General features: G+C 39.9%; 1 protein-coding gene across 6 annotated transcripts in view; it reads left to right on the top strand.

Annotated features, from left to right (window-relative positions):
* alpha-Catr (alpha-catenin related) overlaps window positions 1–21,232 on the top strand; it is a 375,248-nt gene that overhangs the window by 301,310 nt on the left and 52,706 nt on the right. For 5 of the 6 annotated variants that reach the window (XM_053778134.2, XM_053778135.2, XM_070087621.1 and 2 more), the window contains exons 4-11: window positions 4,499–4,708; window positions 7,354–7,548; window positions 11,528–11,641; window positions 12,906–13,046; window positions 13,783–13,893; window positions 16,753–16,890; window positions 19,489–19,648; window positions 20,051–20,178. In XM_053778134.2, the coding sequence (XP_053634109.1) occupies window positions 4,499–4,708; window positions 7,354–7,548; window positions 11,528–11,641; window positions 12,906–13,046; window positions 13,783–13,893; window positions 16,753–16,890; window positions 19,489–19,648; window positions 20,051–20,178 (1,197 nt within the window). The remainder of the gene's footprint in view (window positions 1–4,498; window positions 4,709–7,353; window positions 7,549–11,527; window positions 11,642–12,905; window positions 13,047–13,782; window positions 13,894–16,752; window positions 16,891–19,488; window positions 19,649–20,050; window positions 20,179–21,232) is intronic. The other variant, XM_053778130.2, reaches the window with a different exon arrangement.

Consider the following 21,232-nt stretch of genomic DNA (forward strand, 5'->3'; position numbering starts at 1 on the left):
GGATTAAACCCATGGCAATTGAGTTTTAAAACTCCGTGGCTTGTTGGCTATCGTGTTGTTACAGTTCATCGTTTGCGTCAGTAATAGTATGATTGTCGCTTGTTTCGGTTATCGTTAATTTCATACGCAATACAAATGAGCTTCATTTCTGTGGTGTGGTTGTCCCTGGTTACTAAAGTCGTCTGCTTTGATCCCGTTGCTTCTAATTAGTTCTAATGATGCCATCTGTGTAGATTCTCAATCTGCTGAGATTGCGTGCTTGTTTTCTTCCAAAACTCCGTAATTTTGGCTGCTTGTTGCAGTTCCAGGTGAGACGGTACAAGCACAAACTATACCACGGGCGGAGATAGAACCCGCGATTAGAGAGTCTCACTACTTGGGATGTGTAAGTAGCAAGATGTGCCAGAGATTTTGATGTGGGTAGCATTTTAGCAGTATTTTTGCAGTACACGATTAGCCAGGCTGTGGTTCGTACGTCGGTTTACGTGCGGGCAACAGTAACAGCCTGGTTGATCAGGCCCTGAACCACCATAAGGCCTGGTCACAGACTCGGCCACGGGGGCGCTAACCCCCGGAACCCTCTCCAGGTATACTCTAGGTATACTCCAGGTAATATCATCCGTCTATATACATACACATGAAATTCACGCATCTATACACTCGTCCTGAAGCCCATATGCACATATCCACACGTTCACAGTCACGACCAGGCACTTTATACGCCTACCTACTTATACCCATTCATTCATGCCCATATACTCGCATACCCATGTGTCCCCGGCCTTGTACACACGCACACCGAAACCACCATCACCATTGCCACCCCCTTCCCTTCACTTCCCCACATCAGTGCCACCCTCCTGCCAGTGAGGCTGGCCCTGCCACCCACCTTTGTTGATGCTATTGTGTAAGACAGAGAGAGAGAGGACCCGCCCACATGCCGCCCATTGTTCAAGACAGCTCGCAGAGTGGCAGGAAGACGGCCAAGCCAAGTCGAGTGGTCGCTGCCATCACGTCTTCAACTACCATCATGTCTCCCGCCCACCCTCTAGTTTGCCGGTTTTATTGACGAACTTGGGGAAAATTTGAGAGCTGGTTTTAATATGATAACCTGTGAATACTCCATTCGATCGGCTTTAAACCTTTAACGTTGATAACTTGAATATGCAGGTACTCAGTGGCTCCGAGCACAGAGTACTGGTGCATTATGGGATGTCGGTCATGAAGATTATGAGAGAGAGAGAGAGAGAGAGAGAGAGAGAGAGAGAGAGAGAGAGAGAGAGAGAGAGAGAGAGAGAGACAGAGAGAGAGAGAGACAGAGAGAGAGAGAGACAGAGAGACAGAGAGACAGAGAGACAGAGAGACAGAGAGACAGAGAGAGAGAGAGAGAGAGAGAGAGAGAGAGAGAGAGAGAGAGAGAGAGAGAGAGAGAGAGACTTAGGAAAAGAAGACTCGAGAAAGGGAGAAAGAGATATAGCTTGGAAACAGGAAAAGTGTTTCCTGACGCTACTGGACGCCACTGGAGCTTTTGGTCATCTGACCGATGCCTTCCAGCGGCTTACCAGTCCATCCAACGATCTGTTGGAGTGTGAGCAGGGTAATATTTAGTGAAGGGATTCAGGGAAACCGGTTATTTTCATATAGTCGGACTTGAGTCCTGGAAATGGGAAGTACAATGCCTGCACTTTAAAGGAGGGGTTTGGGATATTGGCAGTTTGGAGGGATATGTTGTGTATCTTTATACGTATATGCTTCTAAACTGTTGTATTCTGAGCACCTCTGCAAAAACAGTGATTATATGTGAGTGAGGTGAAAGTATTGAATGATGATGAAAGTATTTTCCTTTTGGGGTTTTTCTTTCTTTTTGGGTCATCCTGCCTCGGTGGGAGACGGCCGACTTGTTGAATATATATATATATATATATATATATGTATATGTATATGTATATATATATATATACATATATGTATATATATATGTATATATGTATATATGTATATATATGTATATATATGTATATATATGTATATGTATATATATGTATATATATGTATATATATGTATATGTATATATATGTATATGTATATATATGTATATGTATATATATGTATATGTATATATATGTATATGTATATATATGTATATGTATATATATGTATATATATATGTATATGTATATATATGTATATATATGTATATGTATATATATGTATATATATGTATATATGTATATATGTATATATATGTATATATGTATATATATGTATATATTTGTATATATATGTATATATGTATATATATGTATATATATATATGTATGTATATATATATATATTCATAGCCTAAGGCATGAGGGATGGAGGGTAATCAAAATACGTCCATGGAAAAGGAGAGGTAGCTCCACTTCCTTGGATCAAGAGGCCTGAACCAGCTTCTCATATAATTTACCACCTTTATCTCCTATATTTATTCGTAAATTTTCTTTCATTCACAATCTGTGATGTATCCCCCACATGTCTTGTCATGTATCTTCTGTAATAATTCCTCTTCATGTATGTTACATTTTCTTATATTTAATTCGCCGAGGTAATCATGACGTGGATAATGTCACTCTGAATTTTAAATTACGATTTGTCGGGGTAATATTGACATTTATGTGTTTTCATCAAGGCTGCGCTGTGTTTTTGTTTTCATCCAGTGACATTCTCCCTTTCTCTCTCTCTCTCTCTCTCTCTCTCTCTCTCTCTCTCTCTCTCTCTCTCTCTCTCTCTCTCTCTCTCTCTCTTACACAGGGTTTGACAAGGTTAGGTTAAGGATCCCTAGCTTTATTGACAAGCTAAGAGCTGTTACATACATCAGCTCATTTGAAAGTATTTTTATTGTTATGAAACATACAAGCAGGGAACAGGATGAAGTTGGAGCCATCTGTGGGCCAGCTCTCTCTCTCCAATTCTTTCTTTTATTTTTATATATAATATTTTTCTCAAACAGCTAATTAGCTAATAGCTAACTTTTCTCGCCTCGTGACAGGTACAAATATTATGTTATTGTGTAAGCTGCTTAACAGCTGCCGTAACGTGTGCGATACAGGTAGTGTACACAAGGAGGACCCGATGAATATATTCCAAGTACATGTGTATGTAAATTACGGAAGTGGTGTTATATTGTTTTGTGTAGAAACATATATTATCATCATTTAAAATCAAATTTTCTCCGAGTTTAATTTTAAGAGGATGCTTATGCTAAGGACGTGAATTTTAACACACCTTTCCTTCCATGGTGGCAAATCTCTCGCTTCACACGCTGAGGGGTCCAGGTTAGATTCCCGGCAAGGGTAGAAACATTGGGCGTGTTTCCTTACAGCGGTTGTCCATGTTCACCCATCAGTAAAACAGGTACCTGGGTGCTAGTTGACTGAAATGTACTGTATAACAAGCGGCTTTCTATATATTAGTATGTCGGCTAGGTCTGTATACCTTGTACATGTACTTGTAGAAATAAAGATATTATTATTATTATTATTATTATTATTATTATTATTATTATTATTATTATTATTATTATTATTATTACTGTTATTGTTAAAGGAGTCAGGCAAAAAATTCACCAGGAAAACCAAGGAACCCAGAGCAGGCAGTTTTCCGGTCCAACTCGGAGGAGCTGGATGAAGTATTTGAATTATTATTGTAGACAAACACCTCTGTGTGCTTGTAATGCATTTATTCTGTATTTTGTATCAAGCGCAATGTATTTTTTTTAAACCTAATAAATATCCTAGCTGATATTTTGACTCAAAAGCAAATTACATTACCAGCATTAATAGTATTTATACTCTTAATATTTCCAAATCAGTACATGGTCATTTCTCCCAGACCAGCACAGATCCTCCCCTTCTTACTAATATACCCCTTTTTCACAGATTCTCGCAAACTATCCTCCCTTCTTACCCGTATACCATACCCTTGAAGTCTAAGACACTTGTGATGCACTTAGGTATCTTTAGTACCTGCTTCTTCTATAATTACCAGTGTTATGTTCTCATATACCGGATTGAAGAAGCCTGTTGTGCAGGCGAAACGTTTCGGAACTAAAGATACCCAAGTGTTGCACGTGTTTTATTTATTTGGTCGGTGTTGTATACCATCAGTAACATCACAGTCTGTCCCTTAGCTCACCAGTCCAATATACGTTCCCCCTTTTTTCCATACCAGACCCATATCTCTTCACATTCTTTCCGTCAGACCAATATACACCTCCCGATCTTCTCATCAAACCATCATACCTCGTCTCCATCCATCCTCTCGTCCCTACCCATTCCCTCGTCCCCATCCATACCCTCGTCTCCATCCATCCTCTCGTTCCTACCCATTCCCTCGTCCCCATCCATACCCTCGTCTCCATCCATCCTCTCGTCCCTACCCATTCCCTCGTCCCCATCCATACCCTCGTCTCCATCCATTCCAAGGCGAGACTGACCTATCTGTCTCTCCCTGAAGGTAACTCACAGCTTGTCGAGGTTGGAGAGCGTGACCAACTTCACAGAGTTCGTGAAAGCGTTCAGCCACTTCGGGGCGGAAATGGTGGAGCTGGCGCACCTAACTGGAGACCGCGCAGCTGATATGAAGGACGAACGCAGACGGGCGCAGATGGCGGCCGCGCGGCAGGTGCTCGACAGATCTACCATGATGCTCCTCACAGCCTCCAAGGTATGCGGTCACCTACACAGATGTTACAGTTCCTGCGATTAGATACAATTCACTGGTATAGGTAGGGATGCTTGAATGTTATTGTCATATTCATGGAGAAGTTCTAAATCCGCAGAAGTCATGCAGTGACTGGTAAGTGGAAGTTGATCATACGAGGAAAGTGAGGGACACTTGTGCAATATTTGAGTGTCTTTATCAAGGAAACGTTTCGCCAGCCAGTGGCTTCTTCTGTCCAGTACAGAGAAGAACGGTGGAAGATAAGAAGGAGTTTGAGGTAATCAGTCCCTCAGCCTGTATTCGATATGTTCAGTTTATCAAACTTGAACTGAACACATCGACTCCAGGATGAGGGACTGATTACCTCAAACTCCTTCTCATCTTCCACAGTTTTTCTCTATATTGAACTGATGAAACCTCAAGCTGGCGAAACTTCTCCGGAATAAATATACCTAAATGCTGCACAAGTGTCTCATTTATCAAGGTGAGGGTAGCTCAGATTTCTTGGATCGAAAGTCCTGTACGAGCACCAAGGCTTCTCCTCATTGAATGGGATTCTTGAAAGTTGCAACGCCCATGGAATGAGTTAATAACGCCAGTGACATCTATTGGCACTGCACTGTACTGTATGGTAGTGTGTTCACTGATATGAGTGGTGCTGTCCAGTACTGTTATTCACCTAATTGTGGTTGCAGGGGTCGATTTACAGCTTGTCTTCGTGGTAGTGATCCTCCTTTCTTATGTTCACCCAAATGAGTTGTGCTGCCCAATACACTTATATTCTTCCTTTCTTTCCTTGTGTGTCTTCCTTGTCTTATTACACTACTCTTCCCGTTTTCTCGCACAATTCTTGTCTGATTTTACATCTCCTGTCTCTCTTTATTCTTTATTCCCCTTCCATTTCTCCCTATATCCAGCACCTCCCCGCTCCCCCTACTTCATCTCCCCCCCTCTCTCTCTCCCAATCGCACTCACTTAAGTCAGGGGCTCAGACGAAGTTATTGGAAGAGGCACCAGTATTGGACCAGCTCTCACAAGCACCACAAACACCTAGAAAACAACATGGTGTGTACTCACGTGTTTGTGGTTGCTTGGGTCGAGTCTGTGCTCCTGGGCCCCATCTCTCACATGCTCACAAACCCTCACACCTGGGTATTAGACGACTGTTGTGGGTCGCATCGTAGGGAACAAGATTAACCAAATTTGCCACAAATACTATACATAAATAGGAGCTTTCTATATAAGTCAGTGGTGTTAGTTAGGTCTGTAATAGTTGTTTCATGTACTTGCAAAAAAAAATAATAATAATCAATCATTATTATTATTATTATTATTATTATTATTATTATTATTATAAATTACAAGAATGTAGGAAAACTATAGTAGGTCTATTGGCCCCTGCTAGGCACGTCTAACTCACACCCACCCCTCATGCACTCGTACAACCTATACTTCCGCCTCAGTGATGTTACCCGTGCGATGACATTTTATTTATAACTAGTCTGCCACACTTTAAATAAAATCTCTCGTCCTCCATTACTTTTGCAATAAACTCATTTCTGTGTTTTAAATTGACTGTCAATTTGCTTAAGTCGCTATTAAAACCTCTCTCTCTCTCTCTCTCTCTCTCTCTCTCTCTCTCTCTCTCTCTCTCTCTCTCTCTCTCTCTCTCTCTCTCTCTCTCTCTCTCTCTCTCTCTCTCTCTCTCATCTATTAACAAACCAATCACTTGCATTCTAAAGCATTCTCTTCTGTGTTGTAATATACATCACGTTTATATTTTTTTCTCTCATTCACATAAATCACATCTCGTTAAAATTTATTTTTCGCATCATGCCACATAATCACATTTTTTTTCGATTACGCTCAAAAACCATATATTTCAAATTTCTTCCTCTCTAGTCAACATCAGATGCAATGTAAATTGGTCTACTTCCTTCCTCCCACTAATATTATTATTTTTCTGCCATGAATATGAATTTTCACCACTAAAATTTCTACATTGTTGAATTTTCTCTTTCACAGTGTAATTTTTTTGTTCTTCAAGAGATGTTCAAAGACGAACTTAATTTTTTAACTTCCTTCAATAATAATTAATCAGCTGCATTCAGACGTAAATTTCCATCAAGTTTGTTTTCTGTTCTGCTGTGAGCGACACTTTCTCAGCTATAAGTAACTATAATATAAAAGTGAACAGCAATTATAGCTGTAGAATACAAAACAATGTACTTTTTTTTTGTAACGGGCTAAGGTAATGGGTTTTCATTTCGATACATTACCCAAGTTCATTTTTTTGCATTTTTTTTACTTACCAGAGTCAAACATTGTTGCTTATTTCCATTTGATGCCACAGGATATATATATATATATATATATATATATATATATATATATATATATATATATATATATAGATGTATATGCCTCTTTGTATTTAGCCTGAGTGTTTACTCTGATCCCTATTTCAGGGATTGAAAAGGGTTCCTTTTTTGTTAAATTGTCACCAGTAATGACTATGTGATCAGCGTCCTATCATGCTAGTTTTTCCTCTGTGATATTTTGTTTTGCTATTTATGACACTGCAGGATCCCTACTGCCTCCTCAGTGGTGATCCGTCCCTAACAGCTACCTACTTCCCTGTCCACCAGGTGTGCCTACGCCACCCAGAGTGTCTTACGTCGCGGGAGAACAGGGACACCGTGTTCTGCCAGATGCGGCGTGCCATGGACCTCATCCACTACGTTGTTAAGGACGGCGTGTTGGACTCCGTCAATGCACAGGGTGAGGCCAGAGTCAACGGCCAGAGTCCGGCCGAGTCTCCAGGCACCCTCAGAACGAGACAAGTGAGTTTTACAGACGAACTGGCATAGTTTCCCTCTCTCCCCCCCCCCTTCCCTTGAAGTTGGCAGTGTTCCTAAAGAGTTGCTGTTTCTAGGGACTGGAATTGTTCCTGGAAGTTGGTATCGCGGCTGCAAGTTTGTGTCGTTCCCGCTGGTTGATGTCATTTCAGCCAGCTGACGTCATTTTTGCAGGGTTGATGTCATTCTAGATGGTTGTTATTCTAGCTGGTTGATGTCACCTCTACAACTTGGCATTCATCATAGGAGAAAATAAGACCATAAGAATAATAGAGCACTGCAGTAATTCAGTTTTCTCATGCTGGGTTGATCCAGGTCACACTTCTCCATAATCAGGTTTTTTTTTCATAAAATATGTCGGTCATGTCAGTTAATCCTGTATCAACTGTATACTTTACAGAAATAAAATTTGTCATTGTCAGTGTCATTCATGATTCTAATGAACCCTGTCCTTGGTCTCCTGTCGAAAATCGTCCCCTAGATGTTACCAGGTTGTGTCTGCAGATTGGACATACCCGGCTATAAGTGGTGTCTCAACCAGCCGGATATGGTGAAACTTTTTTTGTAGCCCCTGGTCCCTGGTTCCAGTCTGTTTGCACACTTCTTTGAGAGTCCCTTTGTCGATTAGGCGAAGTCGCTTGTCGTTAGGGTGTTCCGTAGCTCGGTTGGTAGCGCACTCATCTCACACATTGAGTATCCGTGGTTCGATCCCCGGTACGGGTGGTAACATTGGGCGTGTTTCCTTACACCTGCTGCCCCTGTTCACTTAGTAGCAAGTAGGTACCTGGGTATTAGCAGACTGGTGTTGGTCGCATTCTGGGGGGACAAGATTAACCTAAGGTGCCCGAAATGCTCTGCAAATCCGGGGGCTTTATACATAGTATATCACTGATGTCAGCTAGGTCAGTATAAGCTGTATCATGTACTTGTAGAAATAAAGATAATTATTATTAACTCTTATACTGAATGGGGTTGGCTATGATACCTATGCTTTCATCAATGCTCCATTACTTGATGACTCCTTGCCTGCAACAGCTCTGACCAGGATCCTCTGGACTTCTGTTCCAGCTTCTATAGGGGCTGCCACGCCCCATACTATCCTCCCGATGTAGAGACTTCTCTCCCCATCCCCTGGAGACTGGGGTTGTTAGGGGCCACCTCGGCTTGCACCGAGGTGGCCCCTAACAACTATACCAACAAAGCATGCTGCTTTCATTTTGGACGTGGTTTGGACCGGGTTCGATACGGCGTTAGCCGTCAGTGGCCCTAAAAACAACATTAGAAGAAGAGTAAGAGTAACAAAAATATCAACATATTAAGAGCTAGTCTTATAGTAGCTGTCAGTGGCCCTTATAAACCCAAACAAAGCACAAAACAGGTCTATAGTAGTATCTTAAGCAAAATTGTTTATGCCGCCGTTTATTCCCTCATACATGTTGCATATTCATCATGAAAGATGGTATGTATTCTTCAAGATACTTACTGTACACTGTACTATGTTGCAGAAGATGAATAACAAGTCTGTTAAGGTGCAGCATGTCACTTGATCAGACTTTTTTGGGGATTAGTAACTAAAGTACGTTTATTTAGGCACAGGTACACATAAGTACAGTTATCATACATTGTAACATATGGGTAAGTTACCTATGATAACCCCCCTCCTCAAAAAAAAAAAAAATCAGACTTGCTTATTGCCACTGGGGTCCTCGTCACTCCTATTATTTAAACCTTTAAAGTTAAAACAGCTATGTAACTCAACTATGTGAAAATCGGTCACAATAAAAGAATATATACTAGGAATGGGGTAAACTGAATTATTTACAGTAACATTAAAGAGAGGATCAGATGACAGTACATGCATGTTACAGTGATAGGCAAGTAAATAAGTTTATTCAAGTACAGGTACACATATGTACACATTCAGGTGATAGGCACGTATGTGTACATATGTGTACCTTTATCAAAATAAGCTTAGTTTGTTGTAGCAGGTGTAGCAGGTGTATAACAGGTGTAGCGTTGTAGCAGGTGTGTAACAGGCAGGTGAAATTGCTGACCTAGAAAATGTACAGAGAACCTTCACGGCGCGCATAACGGAGATAAAACACCTCAATTACTGGGAGCGCTTGAGGTTCCTGAACCTGTATTCCCTGGAACGCAGGCGGGAGAGATACATGATTATATACACCTGGAAAATCCTAGAGGGACTAGTACCGAACTTGCACACGAAAATCACTCACTACGAAAGCAAAAGACTTGGCAGACGATGCAACATCCCCCCCAATGAAGAGCAGGGGTGTCACTAGCACGTTAAGAGACCATACAATAAGTGTCAGGGGCCCGAGACTGTTCAACTGCCTCCCAGCATACATAAGGGGGATTACCAACAGACCTCTGGCAGCCTTCAAGCTGGCACTGGACAAGCACCTAAAGTCGGTTCCTGACCAGCCGGGCTGTGGCGCGTACGTTGGTTTGCGTGCAGCCAGCAGTAACAGCCTGGTTGATCAGGCTCTGATCCACCAGGAGGCCTGGTCACAGACCGGGCCGCGGGGGCGTTGACCCCCGGAACTCTCTCCAGGTAAACTCCAGGTGTACTGTGTTGTAGCAGGTGTATGACAAGTGTAGTGATGTAGCAAGTGTATAACAGGTGTTCTGTGTTGTAGCAGGTGTATAACAAGTGTAGCGTTGTAGCAGGTGTATAACAGGTGTACTCTATTGTAGCAGGTGTAGTTTTTGTAGCAGGTGTATAATAGGTGTACTGTCATGTAGCAGGTGTATAACAGTTATACTGTGTGTAGCAGGTGTATAACAGATGTACTGTGTGTAGCAGGTGTATAACAGTTATACTGTGTGTAGCAGGTGTATAACATGTACTGTGTGTAGCAGGTGTATAACAGTTATACTGTGTGTAACAGGTGTATAACAGATGTACTGTGTGTAGCAGGTGTATAACAGTTATACTGTGTGTAGCAGGTGTATAACAGATGTACTGTGTGTAGCAGGTGTATAACAGTTATACTGTGTGTAGCAGGTGTATAACAGATGTACTGTGTGTAGCAGGTGTATAACAGTTATACTGTGTGTAGCAGGTGTATAACATGTACTGTGTGTAGCAGGTGTATAACAGTTATACTGTGTAGCAGGTGTATAACAGATGTACTGTGTGTAACAGGTGTATAACAGTTATACTGTGTGTAGCAGGTGTATAACAGATGTACTGTGTGTAGCAGGTGTATAACAGGTGTACTATGTTGCAGCAGGCTTATAACAGGTGTTCTGTTACAGCAGGTAAATAACAGATGTCTCTTATCTTACAATGACATAACAGGTGTATTGTATTGTAGCAGGTGTACTGTTTTAACTGGTGTATAACAGGTGTACTTCACTGTAGCAGGTGTATAACAAGTGTGCTGTATTTCAGCAGGTATATATAACAGGTGTACTGCATTGCAACAAATGTATTGCAGCAGGTGCATGCAACAGGTGTGCTGTATTTCAGCAGGTATATATAACAGATGTTTCGAATTGCAACAGCTATATTTCAGCAGGTGTATAAAACAGGCATGCTGTGTTACAGCAGATGTTTAAGAGGTATGCTGTGTTGCAACAGATGTTTAAGAGGTATGCTGTGTTGCAACAGATATTTAAGAGGTATGCTGTGTTGCAACAGATATTTAAGAGGTATGTTGTGCTGCAATAGATGCTTAAGAGGTATGCTGTGTTGCAACAGATGTTTAAGAGGTATGCTGTGTTGCAACAGAGGTTTAAGACTTACGCTGTGTTGCAACAGATGTTTAAGAGGTATGCTGTGTTGCAACAGATGTTTAAGAGGTATGCTGTGTTGCAACAGATGTTTAAGAGGTATGCTGTGTTGCAACAGATGTTTAAGAGGTATGCTGTGCTGCAACAGAGGTTTAAGAGGTATGCTGTGTTGCAACAGATGTTTAAGAGGTGCACTGTGTTGCAGGAGGACTGGGATAACAATCACACCATGTATGGTGCCATCCGTCACCTTGAAGACTCTGTGGAGATGACCAGGATGACACTGTGTGGACCAGCTGTCAGGGATCGTCTCTGTCAGGTACCTTACCTCACCTCACTACCTCACTTCACTACTTCACCTCGCTTCACTACCTCACCTCATCTCACTACCTCACATCACTTCACTAATTCACCCTCACTTCACTACTTCAACCTCACTTCACTACTTCAACCTCACTTCACTACTTCACCTCTTTACCCCACCTCACCTCACTACCTCACCTCACCACCTCACTTCACTACCTCCCTCGCTTCACTACCTCACCTCACTTCACTACCTCACCTTACTTCACTACCTCCCCTCACTTCACTACCTCACCTCACTTCACTACCTCACCTCACTTCACTACCTCACCTCACTTCACTACCTCACCTCACTTCACTACCTCACCTTACTTCACTCCATCCCCTCACTTCACTACCTCACCTCACTTCACTACCTCACCTCACTTCACTACCTCACTTCACTACCTCACCTTACTTCACTACCTCACCTTACTTCACTACCTCCCCTCACTTCACTACCTCCCCTCACTTCACTACCTCACCTCACCTCACTTCACTACCTCACCTCACTTCACTACCTCACCTTACTTCACTACCTCCCCTCACTTCACTACCTCACCTTACTTCACTACCTCCCCTCACTTCACTACCTCCCCTCACTTCACTACCTCACCTCACTTCACTACCTCACCTCACTTCACTACCTCACTTCACTACCTCACCTTACTTCACTACCTCCCCTCACTTCACTACCTCACCTCACTTCACTACCTCACTTCACTACCTCCCCTCACTTCACTACCTCACCTAACTTCACTATAAGGTTACCTAGCAACTGTGTATCGAGTAGAAAATCTCCACCAAATTTAACAGTAACTCCGGTAAATTTTTGTATTTTCAGGCCCCCCAACAGGCAACTGCACCAATCTTGTTTAAAAACTTACTCATCCTGGCTGACCTAGCGATGAGTGCATCTTCATGGGTTACCCAAATGGCAAAATTTAGTTTACTTCTCTACTGGGATAATTGTTTGCAAATTATCCCTTGTGTCCTACAAATTCTCACCGTTTGGGAACGAGAATGTCTTGTATTTTGCTGTTGCGACCCTCAGGGGAATGTTATCCTTCATGTGTCACTTGTTACATTGACCTACGAACCTCCCTGTCCTCCGCATTCAGATTTCGTTCCTTAACATTTATATTTTTTTAGTTCACAGTTCCATCTTGAATGCAAACTCCATTCTCTCTAGCTCCAACTACTATTTTGCTTGCGTTCTCCATTGTGGGTGTGGCGTTCAGGCGGTGGACACAATCTGTGAGCGTATGCAGGACTTCACTGACTCTGCCTACACCACACACGAACACAGGGAGAACATCCTCCTTCTAACAGACAGGATACGACTCCAAGTTAACCAGCTCTTACGGGTTGGAGTTAATCTGGTGAGTGTCACTTGCTCTCATGGTGTTAAGGTAAATGTAAATATCATAAGCAGATGCTTTTGGCTTGGTCTTATCTTGTTTTTTTAGGCTGACCTATAATTTCTGGAAATAAAATTTTTGCTAAATTTAATACTGGGAGACTTGATTTTTTTATTTTTGTTTCTCAGCCAAAATTCACTGTTCTCACAAACCTTTCAGAATCTTTTCCAAAATAAACCATTGAACAATTGTGTGGCAAAATATTCAGGTGTTCAGATTAAATTTTCCCAAGCAATTACAGATCTTAACTGTGGGTAAAAATATTACTTTGCTTTTAAACCCATCCGTAATACACCTACCATCCGACTTACGACCTGCTCGACTTACGACCACTCGACTTACGACCGTGTTTTTTATGCCAAATTTCTGGGAAATAAGCAGCTATTTGTGTTGTACAAAGTGTTTATCCTAAACCTTACAGTATAAAATACAGTACTAACAGCATAAAAAGTAAAGTGAAACGTGAAATACCAAAATAAAACAATAAAATAAAGTCATTACAAAAATGTTTTGTTGATATTCAGTAGTAAAGTTCGACTTACGACCATTTCGACTTATGACCGGTTTCTCAGAACCGAACTCGGTCATAAGTCGGATGGTAGGTGTATTTGAAATAATTTCATTAATATTTACTTATTGTTTTATTGTGTCATGTATTGTTTTATTTTATGTGTTAAATGTTGATGCGTGGTGTCAGGAGCAGAAGGAGCCGCCGTCGCCTGGGGACGAGCTAGAGACTGCTATCAACACAGTGCTCGCTGCTACCAGGGAGATGAAACATCAGCTCCAAACCACCGCACTAGTGCAGGTCGGTGTTGTACTCCACTCCTACAACCCCAAATTGCTTTTTCCTATTTTGTAATTTTTTAGATTATTATTTTTTATAACTTTCTTGGAAGACTTGATGTGGTAGTTTGAGGAGATCAGTCTCACATCTTTGAAAGGTGTTCTGTCCATCACTCTTGATGAATGTAGAGTAGTTGCATATAGATGGAGATTTATCTACTGGAGACAGGAGAGATGATACAGTGTAGAGACAGCCTCACAGGTTGGTGGCTTTCACTAGTGAAAGAAGGTCATGCCAATAGGTTAGGCAAGCATTAGGGTTGAAGAAGAATTCTATGTATTTACCAAGATTTCAAGATGTTTCTGTGTCAAACAAGTATTATGTATTAATGGTACATTTTGGAATTATAGTACTGAAAATCCTTCTAGAAGTCTAATGTTTTCCTAACCTATTAGAATGACCTTCTACTAATGAGTTCCTCCTTGCTGCGGTACCATCTCTGAACTACTTCACTTCTGTCCCCAGTATCTAAGTCTCCGTCCTCAGGCAAATACTTCAGAGTCATCAAGATTGATGGACTGAATGCCTCCTTTCAAAGCTGAGAGACTGATTACCTCAAATCACTACTTTTTCTTCACCATCTGAAGTATTGTTCTTTGTAGTGGATTAATAAAGCCACTGGTTGGTAAAACATCTCCACAGTAAAGATACCCAAGTGTTGTACTTGTCCTCTTCATTTACTTGCCGGTTCTATATGCAGTACCATGAATATAAAGCTCTGAGTTGTTGACAGAGCCATGAATTTGGTCCTAAAATATTATTATGTAGCTGACCGGATTTTGAGTTACAAGTACGGCATTTGCAATACTCAGTACAGTGGACCCTCGACCAGCGATGGCATCGATTAACGATAAATCTGACTAGCGATACATTTTATCGCAAAAATTTTGCCTTGATTAGCGCTAAAAATTTTGACCAACACTATTCGTTCCGTCTGAAACGCGTCCACTTCTGGTCAGTGTTTACAAGCCAGCCAGCCACCACGGTCGCTTCCAAGCATACAATCGGAACATTTCATATTATCACAGTCTTTTTAGTGATTGCACCTGCAAAATAAGTCACCATGGGCCCCAAGAAAGCTTCTAGTGCCAACCCTACAGCAAAAAGGGTGAGAATTACTATGGATATGAAGAAAGAGATCATTGCTAAGTATGAAAGTGGAGTGCATGTCTCCGAGCTGGCCAGGCTGTACACAAAACCCCAATCAACCATCGCTACTATTGTGGCCAAGAAAACGGCAATCAAGGAAGCTGTTCTTGCCAAAGGTGCAACTATGTTTTCGAAACTGAGATTGCAAGTGATAGAAGATGTTGAGAGACTGTTATTGGTATGGATAAACGAAAAACAGATAGCAGGAGATGGCATCTCTCAAGCGATCATATGTGAAAAGGCTAGGAAGTTGCATGACGATTTAATTAGAAAAATGCCAGCAACTAGTGGTGATGTGAGTGAATTTAAGGCCAGCAAAGGTTGGTTTGAGAGATTTAAGAATCGTAGTGGCATACATAGTGTGATAAGGCATGGTGAGGCTGCCAGTTTGGACCAAAAAGCAGCTGAAAAATATGTGCAGGAATTCAAGGAGTACATAGACAGTGAAGGACTGAAACCTGAACAAGTGTTTAATGGTGACACTGACAATGTTGTGAAGCACTTTAGGAATGTCATAAAGGAACGGGAGGTACAGGCCTCTATGGGCAGATATGTTGTGCGACAGAGGTCCAGTGACTCTCAAGCTGGTCCTAGTGGCATTAAAAGAAGGGAAGTAACCCCAAAAAAGGACTTGCCACCTCAAGTCCTAATGGAAGGGGATTCCCCTTCTAAACACTAAGACCATCAACACACTCCCCTCTTCCCATCCCATCAATCATCACCAGATCTTCAATAAAGGTAAGTGTCATGTAACTGTGCATGTCTTCTTCAGTTTGTGTGTATTAAAATTAATATTTCATGTGTTAAATTTTTTTTTTTCAATACTTTTGGGTGTCTTGCACGGATTAATTTGATTTCCATTATTTCTTATGGGGAAAATTAACTTGACTAACGATTATTTTGACTAACGATGAGCTCTCAGGAACGGATTAATAGCGTTAGTCGAGGGTCCACTGTATTTAGCAAATTATACTGGATAGTTGTATTTAGGCAAGTTGCAGTGGTTATGAGTTATAGGCAAAGTTAGGATTTTTTATAGACTTTCTGATAATATGCTACTGTTGGTAAAATACTTTTTGACATATCTAGAACATTTGATTTGAGTTGTCTCTGAATTCATGACTTTTTTTTTTTTTTTTTTTTTGCATTCAACAAATAATGACATAGGGTATGACAGTAGTTGATCTGGTAGCGTTTACTTTTAGTTAGTTACATCATTTGTCGGTGCAAACTTCCGGACGTACCTGTAGTCCAGTCCAGGCTTGGCAGTAGTGGCGTTCATGAATCAACTGATTTTGTTGGATGTGCCATAGATGTACTTTCCCATCTTCCTGCATGACAGAATGATGAAAAACGAATTTACTCGGGCCAGTCTCCCACTGTCTCAAGCCAATGAAGTTCATTTGAATTTTTTATTAAATCATCAAAGTGTTTTGACCAGTTTTGGTCAAACGACACTAATTTGCAAATTTACTTTAACAAAAATGAAAGCCTGAGTGCTTTTGTGATGAATCTATCATATGACAGAAGCTCTCATGGAGGTCAAAGCTGCCTGCTCACTTTTCACTTAAGGTGTTTCTCATGAATGCTGAGTATTTTAAAAAGATATTTTCATTATATATGCACAATGAAGGTAAGAGGTATGCCCCCCTTGTGCCATATGTATCTCAGGCAGAAGAGCTGGTACGTGGGACATGTGAGGAGAGCGAGCTCATCAGTGCCCTCAAAAATGCAGGATTGGCCACTGACCAGGAGAGGCTGGATGAGTACGCTGACCGCTTCCTTGAACACATCGAGCACATTCAAGAGGTAAGGTGATGGGTGTTTGTGTGTGTATGAGACTTAACATTATTGTGGTGGGTGAGGATACAAATGACTGCTATGAAAATTGTGACAAATTATTATTGTTTTTAATGTTGTTTATATATTTTTTAAACAACAGTTGTCTCAAACTAAGGCAGGGTGACCCGAAAGAGAAGAAATGTAATGTTTTTCTTCTTTTTAGATTTAGTAATTTATACAGGGGTTACTAGCCCCTTCCTCCTGGCATTTTAGTTGCCTCTTATGACATGCATCTTACGGAGGAAGGATTCTTCTCCACTTCCCCATGGAGATTGTTTGTAATGTTTGTACATAATTGCCTACATGTAAATACTTTTTGCTCCTGTAGCAGAGTTATGCTTCTTGTGTTCCATCCTAAGGCCTTATTTATTGTATTTTTTTAAATTTCTTGTTAAAACACTTATCACCCATTACATTGTTCTATCACTCTGTAAAGAACTGTTTAGTAATTTTTCAGTACCTATAATTATGGTCTCATGTTGTCCTTGTTGATTGTATCATCAATTGTTTTATATTTTTTATAATTTTATATGCGGCTGTCATTTCTCCTGTTTGCCTTTTGCTAGCTATTGAGGGCACATCTGATGCTTTGTTCATGAGCCATGGTTGTAGTTCGATTTTTGAAGTTTTAGAGCTTTTCTATGTGCAATTTTTAGTTGTGAACACCATATCACTGCTGTATATTCCAATTTTGGTTGAACATATTATGTGTAGGACATTCTTTTTTATTTTTTAGCACTTTTCCATCCATGTATCTGAAGGCTATTTTTAATGTTGGCCAGTGTCTCACTGGAGTTTCTCATTTATTTATTTTATTTATTTATTTATGTCTTTGCAACTAGTACATTGAGATTATGTATTTACAATAATGGGTTACAATGCAAAGAGAGCCTCTATTATACCTAGGCATTATGGGGCGACTTAACATTATTAGCTTACTGACTACTTAACACTAAGAATTATATCATAGTTGTACAGTAGAATATCAATTATATCATAATTGTACAGTAGGTTATTAATTTTAAGTGAATCTAATTTATATAAGACAGAAGATATATTCATATATTCAGAAATGCTTTTTGTGAAAACAATGATTCAATTATATCCCTGTTGACAATGGATAAAAGGTTCAAAAGTAATTATTGAAATTATGATATGGGAATACATATTGAGTATGTGAGTACTGAGTATTTAGCATTTAGTCTAGGGTGATTAAGTGGCTTCTGAGAAGAGTCTTAAATTGATTTTTAGACTGGGTTACTTTAGTATCTTCTGGTAATGAATTCCATATTTTGGGGCCCTTTATGTGTATAGAGTTTTGATCTTTTGACAACACACACTGTCTATGGTGACTTCTAGGCCTATCTATCTCTTTTTTTGATGGCTTCAATATTTTATCACATTCTGTATTCTTTATGTGGCCTATTTTTTATTTTTTCCATGAGGTTGATTGTTCAGAATGTTGTACATGATGGAGGTTGATTGCTCTGAATGCTGTGTGTGATAGATGATTATTGTTATTTGTTGTTCTTCAGTGAAGCAACACCCTGTTCACTGTTTACATTTTGATAAACCTTAGATTACTACCAAATAAATATAATTACAAGAGTGGCTTGAGAATTTTCATACTAATAACATATACTACATAATGTCTTAACACACTTTGTACACACTATGATAAAAATAAGTATTCATGGCATGATACAACTCAGTGTATTGCATCATGTAATTAACCTGAAATAAATAGCACTGGGATAAAAGTCTTGTACTGCTTCCCAAACAGAAATTGGTTATGAATTGGGGAAAGTTTATATAAATTTTTTGTAAATAGAGCAGCTACAAGAGGTCATGTGGAGTGTGGGTAATTACTAAGTGAAATTGTTTCCTAATGTATACCTAATTGCTAAACAAAATTACACAAAATGTGCAGTCATTAAGTGTCATTCCTATATTATAATAGTGTCTGTATGGGAAGAGCACATTGCACAATGTATGCTTATAGTGACTAGTAATGGGGAGACACCATAGTAAATACAGTGGACCCCCGGTTAACGATATTTTTTCACTCCAGAAGTATGTTCAGGTGCCAGTACTGACCGAATTTGTTCCCATAAGGAATATTGTGAAGTAGATTAGTCCATTCCAGACCCCCAAACATACACGTACAAACGCACTTACATAAATACACTTACATAATTGGTCGCATTCGGAGGTGATCGTTATGCGGGGGTCCACTGTACTGTACTCTGATTGGCCAATTTATGTCGGGTTCTGAGCTAGTGGTTTTCTCTACAAACAGCAGCTTGTGAAATAGGGGTGACCTATTTATTTTTATTTATTTATTTATTTATTTATGTCTTTGCAAATAGTACATTGAAATTTTGTATTTACAATAATGGGTTGCAATGCAAAGAGAGCCTCTATTATGCTTAGGCATTATGGTTAGGATATAAACCAATAAAGCAAACTGAATAAGATTTCACTCTCTCTTACTGTAGAAATAAAACTAGTTTGTAGGTATTATCATTTGTTTTGAACTTACAGTAAGTGTAATGTTTGTTACAGGTGTGTAAATTGTTACGACACATAGCCACAACAGATTCTCTTCAGGTGGCAGCCAAGTATGGAGAGATCAACCTAAGGATATATGGCCCTCAGGTTGTAACTGCAGCGCAGACCCTCTGCTTATATCCTACTTCCAAGATTGCCAAAGAAAATGTTGAAGGTAAGACAGGGTATTGTAGGTAGGTAAATCTTCAAGCATGACCATAATCCATCACCTATCTATATATAGTACTTCCAAAGGTCCAGTTTATGGTTCAGTCTATCATTTGTTCACTCAGAAGATAGCATCATCATATTGGTCAGTAATGAGTTATCCATTTGATTGAGAACTCATTTTCCTGACTCAGCCAAACTGTCCTCTTAAGACATGGCAGATATTAATAATTATTTCCTATTGCTCATGTTAAGCCAAGAGGCTTTATCCTCTTTACCATTTGCATTGCTCCTGCATCATGCTTGAAGTGGATACCCTAAACTTGTTAAGTTTTCTCATTTACCTGCTTACATGTTTGTTTTTTAAAATTATTATACCTTGTTTCTCTCTGCTCTTGCCTTGATTCAGTATTTGCCGACATGTGGCTAAATTTGGTGGGCGACGTCAAGAGCCTGACCAAGGACATAGGCGACCAGATCACAGCGGAGAACAAACCACCAGAGAAGCAGGTGTACATGTCCCTACCACGCCCGGGGGTATGTCCAGCAGCATGGCTCTGTTAACGCCTGTGCCATTAGTGACGATTATCAAATTTACATTGAATGCTCATATAGTATAAACAGTATGCTTTATAATTATGTACTTATTAATATTTTGGCAGTGATATTTACTTTGAATGCCTCGTGCATTTCTTTGTTTGGCTTTAGAGCTTCTTGGCTACCAGTTTGACTTTCAACCTCCTTGAATCTTCTGTTACACGTTCTTCAGATCTTTAAAATTTTCCTTTCCTATTAAATAATGAGTTTTCCTTTCATCTATTTGAGGATATAAAAAAATCCTTCAGACCTTAATTATTTTCACACATATTAACGTCTTCAACAAAGGAAAGAGCGAACTTAGTGAGTGACAAAATAATTTCATTAGAGTCTGCATGTAATCTTCGTCATTGTTGTAAAAATATTCCACAGACAAGTACAGTGGATGAGAGAAATTTTGTATGAAAGAAAATGTGAGCACTGGTAAGAAGTAAAATACCCTCGCAGTAAAATGTCGCCAGTAGCATGCTTGTCCTGTTTATGTTTTCACTTTATAAAATGATTTGCCAGAAAAATAAAAAAAAATTCACTTCTGTAAACTAGCATGTGTTTGTGAATGCTGCAAAAATTTTGTGCAGAATGACTGTACATCTCTACAAGAAAACTTTGATAAACTGAATAAATGGAGTGAAAGATGGATAGTGAAATTTCATGTAGATAGTTGCTATGTAATGAAAATGGGTTAATATAACATTTTATAATCACATGGAGAATACAGATTGTGTGATAAAATATTAATAGAGTTAGAGAGGACCCTTTAAACCGTAAACTGTCCAAACGTAGGTCTACATTCTTACTGCTAGCGCTCTGAACATAGATATACGTTTTATTTCTCCTGGCTGAAAATTTGGCGCGATAGGCCTGAGTGGCTTAGACACGAGAGAATGGGTCTGCACACTCGGTGCTCGCTGTATGAAAAAAATCAGGAATGCCTGGGTACCTCATGGTAGCATCAGTTACATTCAGCTCCATCTTGGGTCAACATCATGGCACA

This window comes from Cherax quadricarinatus, chromosome 22 (genome assembly GCF_038502225.1).
Source record: "Cherax quadricarinatus isolate ZL_2023a chromosome 22, ASM3850222v1, whole genome shotgun sequence".
Classification (NCBI taxonomy): Eukaryota; Metazoa; Arthropoda; class Malacostraca; order Decapoda; family Parastacidae; genus Cherax; species Cherax quadricarinatus.